Raw genomic sequence first — 21,295 nt, 5'->3', positions numbered from 1 at the left:
TGGTATACATGCTGTATAGGTCTCCCCCCTTGAATAAGAACAGGTCTTATGAATATGGTAGGGTATCCTCCTGTGATGAGGTTATGCTATATGGCAAAAATGTAATTAAGGTTCCTAATCTGTTCATTTTTAGTTTATCAAAAGGGAGATTGATCCTGGGTGGGCCTGATCTAATAACTCTAGCTCTTTAAATCTGGGTAGAGGTCAGTGACAGAAGTCAGAAAGATTTGAAGCCAAAGAAGTTCTCCTATTGACTTTGAAGGAGAAGCTGCTATGTGGCAGAGAATGGTAGGTAGGCTCTAGAAGATAAAAAAGGCTCCTGGTTGGCATCCAGCAAGAAAGCAGGGACCTCAGTCCTACAACTGCAGGAACTGAATTTTGCCAACAATCACTGAGCTTGGAAAAAGACACAGAGCTTCAGATGAGGACAACAGCCCCCAGAAATACCTTACTTTTAGCTTGGTGAGACCCTGAGATAAGACCCACCTAAACTCTGCCTGGACTCCTGACTCATGGAAAATGTGAGACAATTAATTGGTGTTGTTTGGAGCTGCTAAATTTATGGTAATGTTATGCAGCAATAAAAAACTAATACACTAACTTAACTACATAATTATGGTACAGTGACTATGCTACACCAAACTGATAATGGGATTACTTCTGTGGAGGGTTTAGGGTTGTGGGTGCCAACCAAGGCTTCAGTTTTATCTGCATGTTTGGATTTTTACAAGAGCATATTAATATATACCCTTGGGAATTAAGAATAATTAGAGCAAGAAGATTTAAATTACTAAAATCAAGAAAGAAAGAAGAGTCATTACTACTGACTTTACAAAAATAAAAGGGAGTACAAGGGAATACTATGTACAATGGTATGCCAAAAAATTAGATAACCTGGATGAAATGGGCAAATTCCTAGAAAGGCACATACCATCATAACTGATTTAAGAAGAAATAGGAAATCTGAATAGACTTACAAGTGAAGAGATTAAATTAGGAATAAAAAAACATTCCACAAAGAAAAGCCCAGGACCAAATGTATTCACTGATAAATCTTACCAAACATTTTATTTTATTTTTAAAAAGAGTTTATTTATTTATTCATGAGAGACACACAGAGAGAGGCAGAGACACAGGCAGAGGGAGAAGCAGGCTCCCTTCAGGGAGCCTGATGTCAGACTTGATTCTGGACCCTGGGATCTCGACCTGAGCCAAAGGCAGATGCCTCACCACTGAGCCACCCAGGTGCCCCATTACCAGACATTTTAAAAGGCACTAACACCAATCCTTTACAAACTTTCAGAAAAAATAGAAGAGAGAACACTCCCCAACTATGGGAAAAGCTATCCTGATACCAAAATGGGACAGAGGTATAACACGAAAAAGGGACTACAGACCAATAGCCCTTATGAATATAGTTGCAAAAATCTCCAACAAAACACTAGGAAACCAAATCCAGCACCATATTAAGAAGGATTAAATACCATGACCAGGTAGAATTTATTCCAGAAATGCAAAGTTAGTTCAACATCTGAAAATTAACCATATTAGTAGAAGAAAAAATAATCACATCATCTCAATAGATGACAGAAAGCTTTTGACAAATTCCAACACCTGAAAGGATAAAAATGGGGTCCCAAAGGACACCATCAAGAAAGTAAAAAAGACAATCCATAGAACAGGAGAAAATATTTACAAAGTATATAGCTGATAAGTGACTTGTATCTAGAATACATAAATAACTCTTACAACTCAGCAATAAAAAGTAAACCCAATTAAGAAATGGATGAAAGACTTGAGTAGACATTTTTCCAAAGAAGATATACTGTAACCAATAAGCACATGAAAAGATGCTCAACATCTTTAGTAATCAGGGTAGTGCAAATCAAAACCACAATGAGATACCTTTCACAGCCATTGGGATGACTATAATAATAATTTTAAAAAGACAGTAGCAAGTGTTGGCAAGAAGGTAGAAAAATTGGAACCCTCTTATGCTGCTAGTGGGAATGTAAAATGGTGCAGTTTCTTTGAAAGTTTCGTAGTTCTGCAGAAAGTTAAACATAGAGTTATCCTATGATCTTTCTTTTTTAAAAATTTTTATTTATTTATGATAGTCACACACACAGAGAGAGAGAGAGAGAGGCAGAGACACAGGCAGAGGGAGAAGCAGGCTCCATGCACCGGAAGCCCAATGTGGGACTCGATCTGGGTCTGCAGGATCACGCCCTGGGCCAAAGGCAGGCGCCAAACCGCTGTGCCACCCAGGGATCCCCATGATCTTTCTTTCTTAGCAATTCTACTGCTAGGTACATACTGCAGAGAATTGAAAACATACATCCACACAAAAAGCTGTACAAGAATATTCACAGCAGCATTATTTATAATAGCCTCAACGTGGAAATAACCCAAATATCTATCAACAATGAGTGTTTAAACAAAAAGTTGCAATCAATATGACAATATTATTTGGCCATAAAAAGGAATGAAGAATTGACATATATTACAACCCTGGACCAACCTTGAAAATATTATGCTAAGTGAAGTAAGTCAGACACAAAAGGTTATATGTTGCCTGATTCTATTTATATGAAATGTCCAGAATAGGCGAATCCATCCAGACAGTAGATTAGTGGTTGCCAGGGGCCAGGGGTAGGGGAGATACACTAACAGGGACAGGAGTTCTTTTGCGGGGAGGTGGGGGTGGTGGGGTGGTGGTGGTGGTGGTAATGAAAACAGTTTAGAATTAGTGGTGATAATTGCATAACTTTGTAAATATATTAAAAATCAATTTTATTGTATACTTTAAAGAGATGAATTTTATGGTATGTGAATTATATCTTGATAATAGTAAATAAATTATAGCCACTTGTTTCTTTCTTTCTTTCTTTTCTTTTTTTTTGCCACTCTTGTTTCTTGACCCAAATTAGGTCAGGGCTTGCTATTGATTGAATGCAGATATTGTACAATTATTTTCAACATCAACCAGTGATGCTTATTTACAAGAGGGCAAGTTGTTGTGAAGTAGTTCTCCCTCAAATTTATATGGCAAGTGGTATATATAATTGTTATTGTTTTATTTATTTATTTATTTTTTTAGTATTTTTTTTAAATTTTTTTATTTATTTATGATAGTCACAGAGAGAGAGAGAGAGAGAGAGAGAGAGGCAGAGACACAGGCAGAGGGAGAAGCAGGCTCCATGCACCGGGAACCCGACGTGGGATTCGATCCCGGGTCTCCAGGATCGCGCCCTGGGCCAAAGGCAGGCGCCAAACCGCTGCGCCACTCAGGGATCCCTTGTTATTGTTTTAATATATATTTGAGAATGTCTGTAATAATGGATTCTGCAGTAACACAGTAATCACCCTAAAAGTTGTTGGAGATGTATGTACATTTATATTGTATAAATTATGCAATTCCTGTTTGTGTAAAAGTGAAAACATAATCGTATGCAAACACGATAATATCCCCCATTCTTCTATTAAGCTAGTTTGTTAACTGTGGTCTGGCTTGATATCTATTAATATAAGTCCTAGCCAATCTGAGGCTTTAGCTAGTCTGAGAAGAGCTGCTTTAGATGCTACGATTGGTCTTACATTTGTTGGGTTGAGGTGAGTGGGGCATTCAAATATAAACACGGAGTAAAATTGAGGAGCGAATTCCAGGCCGATTTGTGTGTTGCATCATTCCTCTACGAGATCAACCAACTTGCAGAACAGAACAAGAGCAAGGAAGACCACGGGCTGAATTTGAAGAATGATCACGTTTGGGGACTAAAGGAGGAAGTGCCAGTGAAGGAGAGGAAAAAGGCAAGCAGTCAAGAGAAGGGATTAAGACAGGCTCAGTTGACTTGTACTGCATCTGATATGCTTGGGTTCGGTGTCCCCATTATCCCTGGAAGTGTCTAAGTCAGCTGATGGAGAAAGGGACACAATATGAGATGTCAAAGTAGTGACCTGATTGATTTTCTGTCCTTCCCGCTTTCCCTCTCCGCCTCTATCCATCTTCTTTTCTCACCTTCCCTGCAGCTTCCCAACACGGCTTAAGCCCCGCCCTTGTGGGAGCCTAACGACTTTCCTTCGCTACTGGCTTCCCTCGTCGCGTTTGGCCCGGCTCGGCCGCCGTGACGAGGCCTTTGCGCATGTGCAGGGTGACCCGGGGAGGAAGGTGAAGATGGCGGCGGCCAGGGCTTGGGTCCTGGGAGTCCGAAGGCTGCAAAGGGCTACCCGGACCGTGGTGCCGTTGGGTGCACGGACAGGTCCGCGAGAACGGGCGAGGCCTGAGTGTGGGGATGCCTGAGGTTTGGTGTGTGGAGGGTTGGGGGAGGAGGACATCGCGGATACCGCAGGGGCCGTGTCCGGCGAGGGGCGGAGGAGGAGTTAGACACCCAGAAAAAGGTGTCAGGAGTCTCACTGGTTCCCTGAAGCCCGGGTCGCCGCAGCCACCGCAGCTTGAAGCCTTCGGGGCGGCAGGAGGGACGGGGTCTTTTCTGACTCGCCCTCTTCTGATCTCCAGCTTCGCATATTACCAAGGATATGCTCCCGGGGCCCTATCCCAAGACCCCGGAAGAACGGGCCGCCGCCGCCAAGAAATATAATATGCGGGTAGAGGACTACGAACCGTACCCGGATGATGGCATGGGGTGAGATGCAGAGTCTGCTCGAAGCCGGGTAGTGATGGGAGATGGCCAGCTGGGTTGGGTGGCTTGACTCAGACCATTTTCCCTGAACCTTCTCATGACCCCTCAGAGTCAATGGTATGGGTGACTTTCTCGGGGGAGGGAGGTGGGAAGTGATGGGTGAGCAGCTGCAGCCTAGAGGACTTCAATTTTCTCCTTGGCTCGGGCTGTTTCCTCAAATGAGGAAGCCGAGATTTTAATAGCTCCCTTGAGGACCCCTGAATAGCAGGAACTTTCCTTGGCTTCAGCCAGAGCGCAAGGTTTCATTTAGATTGAGCATCTGCTGGGCTCAGGTGCTGTCATTCAGGCACGTGATCAGACTGGAACCGGACTCCTGTCTTGAGAGCCTTATTTGTAGATGTAGTACTCTATATTCGTCTGTATATCTTTCTTAAAAAAAAAAAAATCTTTGTTCTTATGGCTATGGAAGTTGTAACTGTCAAGCAGGTTAAACAGCCAACTTCTCTATTCCATTTGATGTTATCCATCCCTCCTTTACGTAACATCCCTTTGGTTAGTTATCTGAAGTGATTACTGTCAGGTTTATTTTCTTTCATACATCAGTCTTCCAATAGTGGTTTTAGCAGCTCCTATTCTTCTTGTTGTTTTCCAATCATTTTCTGTGACACACAACTAGTTGTCATCATTTTCTATGTCTCTGATTTTTGTTGTGGACAAGAGTAACCTTAGGAGCAGTGTGTAAAAGTTGATATTGGATTTGTTGGGGAAGACCCAGCTTAGCAGGAAGTCCCATGAGGTGTCTGAGACATGGAGATGTATGCTAACTTGGTGGTTGGGAAGCAGTTACTATGAAGAGAATGCTTTTCTAATCTGGACCCTGGTTGTTTGTATTCCAATTAGCTGGGTGACCCTGGGTTCAGACTAAACTTCAGTTTCATTTTCTATCTAATGAGGGAATCAGAGTGATTGATTGCTAAATTGCCTTCCAGCTCTAACATTATAACATTATGTGACTTTTTAATTGTTTTTTTTCTTTTGGCTTTTTTTATTGTTGAAAGAAGGTAAGAAAAACATGTATGTTATAATGCTTCAGAGTTTGACACAGTCTTTTATTTACACTTTGGACTTCTGTGATTAGCTCTGTGCTTAGTGACTATAAATTGATTTGAAAGTGGGTTTCTCTGTCTTTAGGTGAGTCAGTTATCTCTATTACTTGGTTTCTCATCTCTAACATGAGGGGACTTTGAATTGTCTGAGTGAGGCTGCTCAGAGCCCCTTCCAGAAGTTTTTCTGTCTCTCAGGTATGGCGACTATCCGAAGCTCCCTGACCGCTCACAGCAGGAGAGGGATCCATGGTATAACTGGGACCACTCAGACCTGAGGTTGAACTGGGGTGAACCGGTGAGAGATCCATATCCCATTTGACCTTTCTTCCTTCTCTCTAATATCCCGTGAGGATTCTTTATTTAGCTTAAATGGCACTTTGCTGCCTAAGCAACATTAAGGTTTTCTGCCCAAGGAAACAAGATCCAGTGGTCTGAGATCTGAGGGTCCATGTATGATACATAGGATGGGACTTCTGGAAATAATCAGAGCTCTGTACTTTGAGCTGTCTTTGGTCAGCAGAACCTAGATCTAAGCTAGCACCTAGTCCTATGTGCTAGAGTAGCTCCCACTTGACTCTCAGAATATTGCCCCAGGGCAGTAAAATACCTTTCTTGAAACTTGTGTTAGGCTCTTTTGCACACTGCCTGCCTTTTGTAGGAAGAGCAGTATGTGACATGTAACTGCTTTTCTGCCATAGATGCACTGGGACCTTGACATGTATATCAGGAACCGTGTGGACACATCACCCACGCCCGTTTCCTGGAATCTCATGTGTAAGCACCTCTTCGGCTTCGTGGCCTTCATGCTGTTCATGTTTTGGGTTGGGGAGACTTACCGCACCTACCAGCCTGTGGTGAGTATCTGAGAAATGCCCCAGTAGGCACATTTACTTAGCTCTGTTTCCTGAGAGAATGAAATCTCTGTGCAGTAGGGATCCAACTAATGCCAGGCTTGGCTTCCTATTAAGGCCTGTGGAAAGCCTTACCCATTGACCTGGCACAAGTATCAGAGCACTGCTCCATGCCAATTTCTTGGGTCATTCTGAGTGATAAGAAACAATTTAGGACTAGGTAAGAAATGAGAATGTGTTAAGTCTACTAATCTTCTAGAGTTGCCATTTGGGGACTACACTTACCAATTACATTTTAGCAAGTGATCTTTCAAGGTTTAGTCAAGGAATCTAGACCTCAAACCGTATTCTTTGCTGGAGATGTGAAGGGCACTTCCTATAGGGTACCGGAAGCAATTGTTTACTATAAGCACAGACAGTTTTATTTTGGAGAGTGTAAAGGACATGGAAAGTATACTCTTTGACTTTAAGGAAGTTTGATTTGGATAAGAATAAAATGTAGATAAATGACACAATGAGCAACATTTGAACAGAAATATAGGAATGTAGCAGTTTTAATGTCCATATGTATGTAGTGAACATTTGTGTTAAGGGGTATGAGGTGCCGTTAAAAAAGAAGGATCATGCTAGACACTAAAAATATGTATAGACTTCTGATGGTGGGGAGAAGTTGGGGAGAACATTTGGGACAAGAGAAAATAGAAGGAAGGAAAAGGAGAGTAAGTTAGCTGGAGTGGAATAGGCATATAAAACATTCCTAGATAACCAGCCGTACTGGTTACCTAAAGAGAGGTAAAATTCAGATTTCCTGGTTCAGTAGCTCCATGGTAGGGTTCTAGAATCAGTATTTAACAGGTAATTTTCATGTTCTGGGAAATGAGGTGTGGAAATTGCCTGTTAAGAAACATTGTGAGGTGAGTTGATAATTTAGGTTGGGATGCTTTGATTATGTAACTAGGGATTTGGACTTAGTGGTATAGTAAGCTACTAATTCAACAAATATTTATGAAAACTCTTGTATGTACCAAGTACAGATTGTGCTAGAAGTTGGGGATCCAGTGATGACTTGGTCTGCCTCTAGGCAGCAGGGAGCTATGTTGAGGTTTTGAACAGCCAAGTGACATAACGAAGGCTAGGATTTTAGGATGATTAATCTACAGGGTAGATTGTATGGGAAGGAACTAAAAGCAGGCAGACTGTCATGTTTGCAGTTGGCTGCTCAGTGCTACCTCTGCAGAGATAATCAATGTCCTGATGGTAGCTGGTATGTCTGTGTGCACTGACACGAGCCTTCCTACCAAGCCCCAGGGGCTCCAGGCTGGAGAGTGCACGTAGGGCTGGTGTGAGCACTAACTTCACTTCAGGAGAGCAAGAAACACAGTGTGGCTCTTCCATTTTTCAGTTCTGTAAGCACATCACCCTTTTCTCCTCCCCTTGAGCTGTGTTCTCTGACAGCTGTTTGTTGGTAAAGCCAGCAGCCCCTAAAGCACGTCCCAGTCGTGTCTCCTCTGTGTTTTCCCCCACTGCTGCTCCTGCACGCCTCATTTGCTAGGCCACTTTAGTGGTGGAACCATTAGAGGCTGAGTGACTTAAAGGAGATTGAGTCTGTCTCAACCCCAGGAGAGAGTGGGATGGATGGATGCATCGTCTCATTTAGAAAGCACTCTCCCTCCCTCCTTCTCTCTCTCTCTCACTCACTCACACACACAGAAGTGTAGGCACCACTTCTCTCACAATCTAGGCTTTCTCTCTGCCTTGGGCTGATGAGGGAAGAGGAGTGCTGTTCCTGCTGTTCTAGCCCAGCTGGGTCTGACCAGAGGCTACCTTGTACCCATTTACAATGTGTGATTGTTAACTCAGAGTGGGGTATAGCCAGGTATTGGCTGGGATGTATGCTGTCTTGCTGACCTGTGTTTTTTCCTTAGGGGCCAAAGCAGTATCCTTATAATAATCTGTACCTGGAACGAGGCGGCGATCCCACCAAAGAGCCTGAGCCAGTGGTTCATTATGAGATCTGAAGTGGCTTCATCAGCTTTGTGCCCCTTAACTGACTCCTTCATTTCTAGAGATTTAACCTTAATGAAATCCCTAATAAAACTTAGTGCTGTGGTATCTGTGCCTCATTTCCCCAGGAATAGCCACTGCCGTGAGGACCTCATCCTTTTTTCTTTTTTCTTTTTTTTTTTTTGTCTGCTATCTGTTCTTACCCCCTACCCCTTCTGAGATTAGAAAGATGGGAGGGTGGGGGAGTTAAGCACAAGAAAACAGTACATTTGTTAATTTTTCTGGGACTGTGAAGGTATTTGAAGGTTCCAGTTGTGTGGCAGGTGGTAAGGGTAGCTCCTTTTCCCATTTACAGGGTTGAAGAAGGAAGATACATTCCTGACTTCCAAGTTGGGACAAGATGTATTTCTCATTAAAAAACAAAACAAAACAAAAAAACTTTTTATAGTGGTTAGTTTTTTGTTTTTTAAATTGCACTTTAACATGTTCCAAGTATATTCCAGGGTAAATAGGTGTTTTTGGACTTACTTGGGGCTGTGACTTCTCTAATGTTATTTTTGTTGTAAGAGTGTATTCCTTGTTCCTTGTATTTTGTTGTAAGAGTGTATTCCTATAGCAAATTCTGAATGCTATATTTGTGAATTGGAGGACAGTTCATTGAGTTACTCTGAACCTATGCATGGCTTTTGCTCCTGTTTTTGAGGGTCTGTCTCAATGTATCTGTTAAGTGAACCAATTCATTTTTTTTTGTCCCTTTGGGGACATTTTCTTAAAATAACAGTCATGCTACCCGAAAACCTGTCCACAAAAAAATCACACATTCAACATGACCTATGAAAGCAAATTCATCCAAGTTAGTTTTTGTCCAGGCACTGAAAGGGACTTTTATGAGATCAGGGGATGAATACTGATACTAAAATGCCTCTACTTCAGTGTCTCCACTGGCTTTTTATCTGTCTTCACACTCTGTCCTCTGTCGCATTTGATAATATATTTAACAAACCTCTGTGTATAATATGTATCAGAAACTGATAGATCCTGTAGATATAAAATTGGACAAGACAAAATAATTGCCTTCAAGTATTTACCTAGGAGGTAAGACTGGCAGTTACTAAACAGAGTGAAAAGAATTAAGAGATGTGTGAGCTGAAAGAGAAGAGTGTACTTTTAATTTTTTAAATTTTAATTTATTTTTTGGAAGGGGGAGGGGAGGGAAAGGGAGAGAATCTTAAGCAGGTTCCATGCCCAGCGTGGAGCCAGAGATGGGGCTCAATTTCACAGCCCTGAGATCATGACCTGAGCTGAAATCAAGAGTCGGATGCTTAACTGACTGAGCCACCTAGCCACCCCTGTACTTTTTATTTTTTTTAATTCTATTCTTGAAACTGACCTTAAGCATTTGGTTCAGATTTCTTTTTTTTTTAATATTTATTTATTTATTTATTTATTTATTTATTTATTTATTTATTTATTTATTTATTTATTTATTTATGATAGAGAGAGAGAGAGAGGCAGAGACACAGGAGGAGGGAGAAGCAGGCTCCATGCCAGGAGCCCGACGCGGGACTCGATCCCGGGACTCCAGGATTGCACCCTGGGCCAAAGGCAGGCGCTAAACCACTGAGCCACCCAGGAATCCCCTGGTTCAGATTTCCTTCAGAGCACTCCCACCAGTGACATTTCTGCCTCATTCCCTAATTCGAGGTATAGTCTAAAGTTCAGGTTTCCGCCCTGTTTTACTTGCTGTCAGGTCTCATCCCCTGTTGTGGTGCTAAGATGTTCAAGAAATGTTCAGTAGGTAATTAGTACACAGAGTGGGCAGGACAGACAATGCCCTGAATTGTGTTGTCCTGACTTCAAAACCCTCTAGTCCACATGAAAAGGGAATTAGACTTGTGTCACAGTGATTAGGGGCTCCATTGTAAAATAACTGAACCAGTTCACCATCTTTGAGACGTAACTGGAAAAACACAGTGGAATTTATGCATTAAACCAAAGTTTTGAATCAACAGGTCTAAGGTCTTCAAGTGCTGACCTTTTTGCTTGGAAATGTTCCTCAGTCCACATAAAATCCATCTGATTTTTTCACTTCCTCCTTCAACCCTTTACCTCATCAGTCACAAGAGCCTGTCCAGTTTTCCTTTACAATCATCACCACTATGTTAATCCAGACATTCATCACCTGGTACCTGCACTATTCTGTTAGTCTCCTAATTTGAGTCCCTGCCTCCAGGTCTGTTTTCTCTTCAAGGGAGTCCATATTATTTGTCTCAGAATGTAATCTTCATCTTATTGCACCCCAACTCATAATTCTCACTAACTCCCAATTACCTGCATTGTTGAACTGGTATTCCCAATCTGTACCTGACCTCTTTGATTCGTTGTACGGGAGATGCCAGGGGGCCTATATCCAGTTGGGCCCTTCCTTCTTTCTGAGACACCGCCTATGTTGCTGCTGCAAGGTATGATATCCGTCTCTTGTCCCTGAAAAAGGTTTCACTTCCAGGAAGGCCCTGGTCTACAGTACGCAGTCCTCTGCACGCCTATACCCTTTAATTAGCTCAGCCAACAGCTTTTGGGCACCAGCTGTTGCCGGGCTGTAGTGCGTTGCCGTTATTTACGGCCGGGATTCCTATTTACCTTGTCAATTAGGATAACAGAGAGCTTCTGGAACTAGTACCTGGTCTTCTCCACTTCAACAAACAATGAATTCGTATTTTCCCTTTTCTGGGGCCTGTCCGGGAGCCTGGCTCAAATTGAATAGGCTAGAACTTAGCAGTCGCAGGGTCCGACCCACTGCGGCAGAACTGCGCAATCACAGGACCGGCGACGGATCCCGAAGTAAAAGCGGGAGCCCTAGAGAGCCCTAACACCTCCTTGGCGGGTCCGCCGGCTCCTCGACCCTGCGCTCTGCGCGTGCGGGGCCCTGCCAGGACTACTTTTGGCCTTCGGCGGCTGCCGTCCACAGCGCCCTGTTGAGCCCAAAGGCCCTGTAAGGAGATCGGCTCCGGCCGCGCCGCGCCACCCTGACCTGGGCTTTCCGTGCAGGTGGGTCTTCCCTCACCTGTCTGGAGTCGGGGACTGCGGCTCCTCCGTCGGTAGAGCGCCTCGGCGGAGCTCACCCCCCGCGGACACGCCAGCCCGGGGCCGCGCCGCGGCCGCCCTCGGGTCGCACCCAGCGCCGCGCTCCGGGCCGCGCGGGGGTGCTGCGGCCGGACGAGGGTCTCCCTTCAGCGCTGCCCTCGAGCCTGCCTTCGCGCTCCCGGCCCCGGCCTGGAGCACAGAGTGGGCAGGACAGACAGTGCCCCCCAAAGGGCCAGGGCCCCGGAGGGTCGCTGCCGAGCACCATCACTGCAGGAGTCTGTTCGGCTCTCCGTGGAATGTGGATTAAAAGCCCATCTTCCCGGCTTCTAGACCGTCGGGGACTTAACACCTCAAGTGTCTGAACTAGCTTAGTTTGAACTAATATAATGGTTAAACACACTGGGCCATGGGGGCTGATTGGGGTTCACATCTCGGCCCAGCCTGTTTTCTTCCTCGTAAAATGGGGATAATAATAGGACTTGCCGCATAGAACCATTGTGAGGAATGAGATTGGCACTTTAAACGAGCAGTGCTAAACGCAGCCCCGACTTTTTTAAGGGCTTTCCCCAGAAACGTGAAAATAGCTTTGACCAGCAGGTGGCAATGGTGACTAGATAATATGATATGCAGCGAGTCCGTAGGTAATTGATGTTGCCTCCAGTGTTTAGAGGCCCCCTGAGAATCTTGGCTGAATTGGCAGCCTTAAACTTTCTTCAGGCTGGAGATTACATTAGAGGTTGAGTAATACCACCTGCTCTTTTTGTAGATTGAGGCTAACCTGACGGTGGCCTCCTTAAGCAGGTCACAACGGGTCCCAAGTGTCCTCCCTCAAGTTCAATGTCACCTTAGAAACAAAGAAAACACTTGTCTGCCACTTTGCTAGTCTGTTGGGATGGCACCTTGAATATGCATTAGAATTGGGTTGGAAACTACAAAATTAAAATGGATGTTTACATTTATCCAACAAATATTATCAAGCACTTGCTATATATCAGACATTGTTCTGGCACTAGTTATTTATAATGTGATGAACAATGCAGACACAGTACAGGCTCCCCTGGACTTCACTTATTAGTGGATGAGACCAACAGTGTAAGTGTAAATAAACATAAGTTACCAAGAAGAAAAAAAATGAGTCTAATTTTCATTTGGTGGCTCACCTCTCTGAGGGGGGTGAGAAGCTGAGCCCGGAAAGATGCGATAAGGGGCCAGTTACGCAGAGAATGAAAGGAAGAACATTCAAAATATAGGAAACAAAATTTACAAAAGCTCTGTGGTGGTAAAAAGCCAGGAAAAGAAAAAAAAAGGCTAATGTGGCTGCAGCATAGTAAGAAGGGAATGTGGCAAGAGATGAGGTTGATGGTGTAGGCTGGAGCCTTTGAGCAGGGTCATAAAAGATTTGAGTGCAATTTTATTCTGAGTGCAGAAGTCATTGGAAGGTTTTAAGCATGGAATGCCAAAATCCTGTTTATGATTTTAAAAGTTCACTTCTGCTGCTATGTAGAGAGTTAATTGGGTGATGGTAGAGTGAAGATGACCAGTTGGAAGATTAATGCAGTATTCCAGGTGAGAGATGATGGTATTTTCAAACAGAGTGGTGGTGGTAGTGGAGATGGGGAAAAGTAAACAGATTGAGATACAATTTTGGACGTGAAATCAGGAAGACTTAATGATGAATTAGAAGGAAAAGGAGGAACCAAGGGTGATTTTCAGGTTTCCTGGTTAAGCAATTAGGTGGATAGTGGTACCATTTACTGAGATGAAGAAAACTGGAGGAAGAACAGATTTGAAGGGAGGACATAGTGGAATAGAGAATTCTGTTTGAGACTAATTTAGGTATCTTTGCTATATCAAGATGGAAATATTTGATTAGCAGTTATATGTAAGAATTTGGAAGTCAGAGGAGAGATATGTATTGGTGGTATGAATTTGGGGGTCATCAGCATAAAGCCAAGGGAATAGATGAGGTCACTGAGAGATTATCTGATTTGATAATTATCATCACCATTAGGCCGTGGCAACCACTGTGTTTGAATATCTTTTTTGGGTTAAAGCATTAGGTTTCAGTAATTGGGTAAGTGAACCATCCTTGCCAATCCACAGATGGTCATGTGTATGTCACCCTGTATTGCCCTGAAATGCCCCATTCCATGGTGGGGTGAGAGAAACAAGATCTTGTGTCTGCAGGTATGCCCTAGACCTGGCCCTTAAGTTTGGAGGTTTCTATTTTCAGTAGGCCAAGGGCCATGTCAATTTTCTGCCACACACAGGACAGACCATGAAGCTAAAGGAACTAGAACGGCCAGCTGTCCTAGCGTGGAGCCCAGCCAGCCAGTACCCTGTGTATCTGGCCACAGGTATGATGATTCTGTGGACTACAATCTACTGAAAGTACACAAGTCAAAGGGAGACTTACTATCCAGAATTCTTTACTGAGCTTCAGAGAAAGCTTTAGAGTCATGGAAAGGTGGGGTTTGCTCACAGCACAAGCAAGGGGACATTAGGTGTTTGCTTTGAGCTATGCCTCAAGCCTGGACACCTCTGTTTTCTTGCTTTGTTTGGAGTTATCATTTGAAAAAGGGTATACCCAGTCCTCTCCTGTTCTTCTACCTCTCCACTCACTAACCATTTATACCCCAAATCTGTGCATGTATTTTTGCTTATATGCTGCTGCTTCCTAACTTTTCTTGTGCCTAGGAACATCTGCCCAGCAGCTAGATGCCTCCTTTAGCACAAGTGGCACACTGGAAATCTTTGAGGTTGATTTCAGGGACCCTTCTTTGGACTTGAAGCACAAGGGAGTCCTTTCTGCCTCAAGCAGGTACTATGTCTGAATTGGTGATGGGTATGTGGGGCAGTTCCTGATATAGACCCTGTTGAGGAATCCTGGTGGTAATGTGTGCTTCTCGGGGTTCATGAGGAGATTCATGAGGGAACAAGTTAAGCCTGGGGTTATTTTGCAAAAGGATTTTTTAAAACCACCACGTGCACCTCTTTGGTCAGCAGCAGCAGCAGCAGCAGTGTCAAGCAGAATCATGTGATAGAGATGCTTCATACAAACCTGGACCCATAAGTACCTGATCTCTCTCTGAGCCTAGAGATGTTGGCTCCTTCCTCCATTGGCTCTTGTGAAGATAACCTTACACAATATCTCTTTTTCTGCCAAGGGGAGGAGAACAAATGAGCCTCTTCTCATTGTGGTTAGGAACTGATTGGGTACTCATGGATTTCATGGCTCTCTCAGGCTTATAGAGCTAAGTACTGGCATTCACAGAGCACATGTATACAGGCCAGGGACTATGCTAGGAGCTCTGTATATCATTTATCCCTCAAAATGAGCCTGAGCCATAAATACCATTATTCCCATTTTACATAGGATGAAACTGAAACCCTGGCAAGCTAGGATTTATATCTAGGCTTAACTCCAAAATCTACCTTATTTCTATTATTTAACTTCTCTTTTATAGGTTTGATTTTATTTTTATTTTGTTATTTTTATATTTTTTTAAGATTTTATTTATTTATTCATGAGAGAGGACAGAGCACAAGAGAGAGAGAGACAGAAACACAGGCAGAGGGAGAAGCGCAGGCTCCATGCAGGGAGCCAGATGTGGGACTTGATCCCGGGTCTCCAGGATCACAACAGGCTGAAGGTGGTGCTAAACCGCTGACCCATCCCGGCTGCCCTCTTTTATAGGTTTTATAAAGATGTGGCTTAAATTCTGAAGTAGTGGCCTCCAAATTTTGATGTCACCAGAGAAAATGTGAATTTTCACTATACTCAAGTCCTATAGGCAATGTAAGTAATATACATGTGTTACTCTACTATTAAAAAAATGCAATTTGTATAATTTTATAGATTAAAAATATAAATCTTTTCCCTACAACTTTGAAAATTATCTTGGCCATCCCACTTTAGAGATTACTGGTCAAAATGCAGCTTTGTATTCTCCTGTGCATTTTTCTTTTTTTTTAAATTTTTATTTATTTATGATAGTCACACACACAGAGAGAGGCAGAGCCACAGGCAGAGGGAGAAGCAGGCTCCATGCACCGGGAGCCCGATGTGGGATTCGATCCCAGGTCTCCAGGATTGCGCCCTGGGCCAAAGGCAGGCGCCAAACCACTGCGCCACCCAGGGATCCCTGTGCATTTTTTCATCTGAGAGATTAATTAAGATATTTAGACAGGGGGATCCCTGGGTGGCGTAGCGGTTTAGCGCCTGCCTTTGGCCCAGGGCGCGATCCTGGAGACCCGGGATCAAATCCCACGTCAGGCTCCCGGTGCATGGAGCCTGCTTCTCCCTCTGCCTGTGTCTCTGCCTCTCTCTCTCTCTCTCTCTCTCTCTCTCTCTCTCTCTCTCTCTGTGACTATCATAAATAAATAAAAGTTAAAAAAAAAGATATTTAGACAGAAGTATCCTCTTTTTTCTTTTCATGGTTTAGCCTAGTTATTGTCCTCCCTTTCTGAAGCCCCTTTATGACTTTCTGACAGTATCCCTTATTTCAGAATTCTTTACATCTCTGTATTTCCAGCACCTTTCCCTTTGAAGAGCAGCCACTGAAGGGTTTACCAATAATGATGAGATATTCTTAGCATCTAAGCAAGCATTTCAGAAAGGGCCCCTGAAAGGAGTGGAGCTAATTCAATTACATTTATACTTCTGGAGTTAAAGAATAGGACCAGTGGGCAAGGACTCTTGTCCTTAGCCAGCAAATTAGCAGCTTCAGCACAGTAGTGGCTCCTTAGGGCAGAGTTCCTAAGAAAGAGGCAATAAAATTGCTTAAGAAATCTTGAAATTGGGGCAGCCTGGGTGGCTCAGTGGTTTAGCGCTGCCTTCAGTCTAGGGCATGATCCTGGAGACCTGGGATCAAGTCCCACAGACCGGGATCAAGTCCCACGTCAGGCTTCCTGCATGGAGCCTGTTTCTCCCTCTGTATCTCTGCCTCCCTCTCTCTGTATGTCTCTCATGAGTAAATAAATAAAATCTTTACAAAAAAAAAAAAAAAGAAATCTTGAAATTGAATCCTAAGAACTCTATGGGCAGAGATTTTTGTCTGTTTTGTTCACTGCTGTATCTCTAGCTCCTAAAACAGTGCCTGGTGTTAGATACTTAATAAATATCTGTTAAATGAATGAGTGACATTAGAAATGTCGGAATTACCAAACTGAGCATTCATATCCACCATTTTAGTTAGTTATAGTTATTCTTCAGTTAACCTTAGTTCCTTGAGAGCTTTTCAAGTGTGATGATCGGTTTGTTTTGCAGCCAGCTGTGTTGAAGGGACCCTTTTTGAAATGTTGATACTCAATTCATGAATCATAAACTTCATACCCTGTTCCGTCCTGCAAGGATTGGGGGCTATAACCCAAATAAATAGTACAATTAACACTATTGAGAGTATTTCATTTTTACTTTCTTTTCCACTTCTATAATTGTGTCCAAAGACCTAAGGAATTACCTTTGACCTAGACCTTGATCATTAGAGTCTTGTTGAAGAAATCATCTTGGACACCCCAGGGTCTTAGACACCCACTTTCTTCTCAGCCTGGATTCAGTCACTTACTCAGAAATTCATATCTGAAACTATTGATCAGAGTAGGTAGAGGGCTGTCCAGTCTTTGTTTTATGCCTCCCTCTTTCTTTTCTGTGTCATCTTTTGCATGGTTTAGCAGAATGCACAGTTGTATTGGGTTGCATGCTTGATTAAAGATACATGACTGTGCAAATGGTATTCTGACACTGGTCTTCAGTTTCCTCACTTATGTTTAAAGAAGAGATTGTGTAAGATGCCTGCTGAGAACCTACTGAACTCTAAATTTAGGTCTTATGTTCAGTCTTTCCTTCCCTTTCTTTTTAAATTATTTTTATTATTTATTTATGATAGAGAGAGAGAGGCAGAGACATAGGCAGAGGGAGAAGCAGGCTCCATGCACCGGGAGCCTGACGTGGGATTCGATCCCGGGTCCCCAGGATCGTGCCCTGGGCCAAAGGCAGGCGCCAAACCGCTGCGCCACCCAGGGATCCCCCCTTTCTTTTTTATAGCACAGTCCCCCCCCCCCCAAAGATTTATCTATTATTTGAGAGAGAGAAAGGAGAGAGGAGAAAAGCAGACTCCTCACTGGGCACAGAGCCTGAAGCAGGGCTCAATCTCAGGATCCTGAGATCATGATCTGAGCCAAAATCAAGAGTTGGACGCTTACGCAGCTGAGCCACCCAGGTGCCCCCCCTTCGTTATTACATAAAAATATACTTTTCAGAATCTTTCCTCTTCCTTTTCCTGCCATTTTCACCAGACCCATGGCTTAACCACATTTGAATCCTGAAGACCCCCTTATCCTCAAGCCATGATGCATCAGAGAAATGTCATATATTTAGAAATACTTAACTGAAAAAGAACTGCTCTGAAACACTGATACGGATGTGGATAGGAGACTGTCTCAGACTATATAGGTAGACTGGAAATGCGTGGATAAATGCCACTGGATGCGTCAGAATCAGTACAGATTAGCATGCACACTGAAGCTGGCAATATTTGGTTTGTTAGATGAATCTCATGCAAGAAGAGGTTTTGGGGAGAAGAATACATGATTTGTGTGTTGACTTGTGAATTGAGGACTTAGCTGCTGTGGCTGAGTAAGATCAGAAGCTGATGTGTAATGTGCTATATTCCACCCTCTGTCTACACTGACCTAGATCTCCTTGTGGTCTCTGTAGCCTCTGTATGACCCATCCTCTCATAACATGAAGAAGGTAGGAGATCTATTTTCTAGTACCTTTATAGCAGTTCTAGCTACTTGGGGAGCATTGTGACCCCTCTTTGGCTGCCTCTGTATGGAACAGCAAGCTGAAAAAGATCATGTATTTCTCTTAGTTTTCCCATTTCCCATTTGCCTTCTTTAGAGATTACATCAAGATCACAGAGTAGAGAAAACATGAGCTTTGTTGTTGGATAGACCTCGGTTCAGGACCCAGCACTGCCATCTAATGTCCTCTTGGGTACATTATTTAGCTTCTCTGGCCCTGTTTTTCTCTGCTGTAACTTCAGGATACATAGGCATTTAGTTTCTTGGTGCATACTAGGTGAGCATCAGGACAAAACTTCCCTCACAGCCATGCTTCACTATCTTCATTCTGTAGCTTGGAGTACTGCCTGCATTGCTCTGACTTTTAAGGAAACTTGGATTCCCTCAGCTATTTTTTTTTTTTTTACCCTCAGGTATTTTGACTTGTTTTCACTTGAGTTCACTAACATGACGTTGGGATTTTTAAAAAGAAACCTAACTAAGCAAATAAAAGCAAAATCCCAGATAAAGAAGTACATATAGAAGCAAGAATTTACACAGCACATGTTCCTAAAAATAAAGTAGCTAAAGCTTGGCCTCAGCTGAGCTTAGCAGGGATGACCTTCTGACCTCTCAGGCCTCAGTTTACTCTCTTGAACCTTGTCTTTTTCTCTCCTCCGGAAGCATAGCCATGAGGTGGTTCTTAGGGCTGATTCTATCTTTGCGAATTTCAGTGTCTTTATTGGTCTAGGCTGGTGTCAGTCTGATGTATCTGGTACAGGGGTTCTCAACCCTGGTTGCTTATTAGAATCACCTGGGGGCTCATTAAAAATCTGGATTCTGAGAGTCTGTCTCTGGGAGTTCTACTTTGCATGGCCTAGATAGGTATGTAAATAATCTGTATTTTCTTTAGGTGCCACCCATCATTCTTGATGCTCTGTGGTATCTATTGTTTCCATCTCCGTGGGAACCACTTCAGAGAATTCCCCTGGTATTCTCATGTTTTGAAAGTTCCCATTCTGTACAAACTCTCCCTTTTTTTTTTTTAAGATTTTATTTATTCATGAGAAACAGAGAGAGAGAGGCAGAGACACAGGCAGAGGGAGAAGCAGGCTCCATTCAGGGAGCCCGATGCAGAACTCAATCCCGGGACTCCAGGATCACACCCTGGGCCGAAGGCAGGTGCTAAACCGCTGAGCCACCCTGGGATTCCTCTATACAAACTCTTCCTATACCTTCTCCTTAAATCCCTTCTAATTTCTGAAAATCCTATTTTCAAGCCAAAGGCCATCTTGTTTTTAAGTTTTTTTAAATGATTCAAACATAGAAAAGTAGAATAGTACAATGAATAATCATACACCTTTACTTAGATGTATCAGTTGTTAATATTTTGTTGTGTTTGTCAAAATGCTTGTGCTCTTTCTCTGCATGCACAACACTTGCGTGTACACACACACAGTTCCCTGTCCATTTGCAGAGCAGAGATGATTGATACTCTTTGAACCCATTGAATAATCATGTCCAGGTCGTTGCTTATCTTGTCTCAGCTGGTCCTGTTCTCCCAGGTGTAGTCTATCATGCCTGTTTCCTCTCCAGCTTCACCCTCACTAGTGAAATGGTTAACCATAGGACTATACTTTTTACATGCTTAGAGAAAGAAAGTTATTTTGTCATGCTTTGTATTCTACATTTGGTCACTTTAACTGGGCTTTGTTTTCCAGCTCTTTGGTGACTCCCCCTTGAGGTTTCAGGTACCTTTATCTTTGGTCTGGATATCATACACTGTGACCATACTGAGGTTACCACAACATCTTCTACCATCCCCATGTGAGTTTTTCTCTGGCCATTCTCCTATGGTTCCTATGAGACCTATTCAGGGATTCTCTAGTTACTCTGTTGACTTGCCTCTGCCCACACTAACCTCTCGCCCCAGGGTAACATGGCAGCCTCTTGAGTTAATATGGCACACATTCTTCTGCCCTATTAAGATCAGTCCAACCTTAGAACACATAGCCTTTTGGACAGTAGCTTTAGAACTGCTGTTTGTATCTGCTCTGCTGTTTTATCTCAGTTGCTGACCTGGTCTCAACCAGTGCTCTTCTCTTCACTTCTAACAGGTGGTTGCTGTGCTAATGACTGGCCAAACAGGTTCCTGCACAGTCACTCCACTCCGTTTCTTGGCTGACTATTCCCAGGGTGTGGGAACATTTCATTTCAGCTAGGGATCTTATGACATCATTTGATGTGAAATCTGGCTTCTCTGTAGGGCTGTGGAAATACCCTTGGCTAGCAGCTGTGAAATAGAGGACAGATTACCTGTCCTCTATTTTGGGGACTCACATGGCTTCCCTAGGGGCTTTGCAGAAGACCCATCTTTGTCTGTAGGGGCCCAGTGTCCATCTTTTTCTTCTGTGCAAGACACTGACAGTGTCTTGTTAGAAGCATCTTCAGAAAGCCTTAAATGTTTCTCAAGAGATATGTTTATTTTTTATGCCTGTATGTTTCCAGGGCTGGCCCACTGCAGCCATATAGCAGATCCATAGGCTAGTCACATAGAAGAGACACAGGGTAGAGAGATCCTTGGGTCTTTTCTTACTTACAGCTTGAGAGGGAATAAGGGACAGTGATTGTTGGTGTAAGAAGCCTGCTTCTAGTCAGGTACAAAAGGGTTTAGATCTTCCTCTAAATAGAATACACTATTTTGTGATGGTTAAGAGCTCAGGTTCTAAAAACAAGATGGGCCAGGGTGCCTGGGTGGCTTGGTCAGTTGAGTGTCTGACTCTTGACTTCAACTTAGGTTATGATCTTGGGGTTGTGAGATCAA

General features: G+C 43.3%; 2 protein-coding genes across 8 annotated transcripts in view; both read left to right on the top strand.

The window, feature by feature from the left end:
• Positions 1-4,122: 4,122 nt before the first annotated feature.
• On the top strand, positions 4,123-8,709 carry NDUFB8 (NADH:ubiquinone oxidoreductase subunit B8). Its single transcript, XM_055300046.1, has 5 exons — positions 4,123-4,259; positions 4,517-4,643; positions 5,942-6,041; positions 6,445-6,600; positions 8,523-8,709. The coding sequence occupies exons 1-5, from the start codon at positions 4,175-4,177 to the stop codon at positions 8,613-8,615; spliced, it is 561 nt and encodes a 186-aa protein (XP_055156021.1). The 5' UTR covers positions 4,123-4,174; the 3' UTR covers positions 8,616-8,709.
• Positions 8,710-11,416: 2,707 nt separating this feature from the next.
• SEC31B (SEC31 homolog B, COPII coat complex component) overlaps positions 11,417-21,295 on the top strand; it is a 35,366-nt gene continuing 25,487 nt past the window's right edge. For 4 of the 7 annotated variants that reach the window (XM_055300039.1, XM_055300037.1, XM_055300038.1 and 1 more), the window contains exons 1-3: positions 11,417-11,649; positions 13,956-14,042; positions 14,383-14,506. In XM_055300039.1, coding sequence (XP_055156014.1) covers positions 13,964-14,042; positions 14,383-14,506 — 203 coding nt within the window. In that variant the 5' untranslated portion in view covers positions 11,417-11,649; positions 13,956-13,963. Of the gene's footprint in view, positions 11,650-13,955; positions 14,043-14,382; positions 14,507-15,382; positions 15,485-21,295 lie in introns of those variants that run through there. The other 3 variants (XM_055300041.1, XM_055300043.1, XM_055300040.1) reach the window with 3 other exon arrangements.

The sequence above is a fragment of the Nyctereutes procyonoides genome, unplaced genomic scaffold (genome assembly GCF_905146905.1).
Source record: "Nyctereutes procyonoides isolate TBG_1078 unplaced genomic scaffold, NYPRO_anot_genome, whole genome shotgun sequence".
In the NCBI taxonomy this organism is placed as follows: Eukaryota; Metazoa; Chordata; class Mammalia; order Carnivora; family Canidae; genus Nyctereutes; species Nyctereutes procyonoides.
Note: the sequence above shows the minus strand (reverse complement) of the source record. Positions and strands in the feature narration are given on the sequence as shown.

Coding starts and splice junctions, on each gene's coding strand:
- NDUFB8 (XM_055300046.1), top strand. CDS start 4,175: ATGGCGGCGGCCAGGGCTTGGGTCCTGGGAGTCCGAAGGCTGCAAAGG. Junction 4,260..4,516: donor GCCGTTGGGTGCACGGACAG/GTCCGCGAGAAC, acceptor TCTGATCTCCAG/CTTCGCATATTACCAAGGAT. Junction 6,042..6,444: donor GGTTGAACTGGGGTGAACCG/GTGAGAGATCCA, acceptor TTTCTGCCATAG/ATGCACTGGGACCTTGACAT.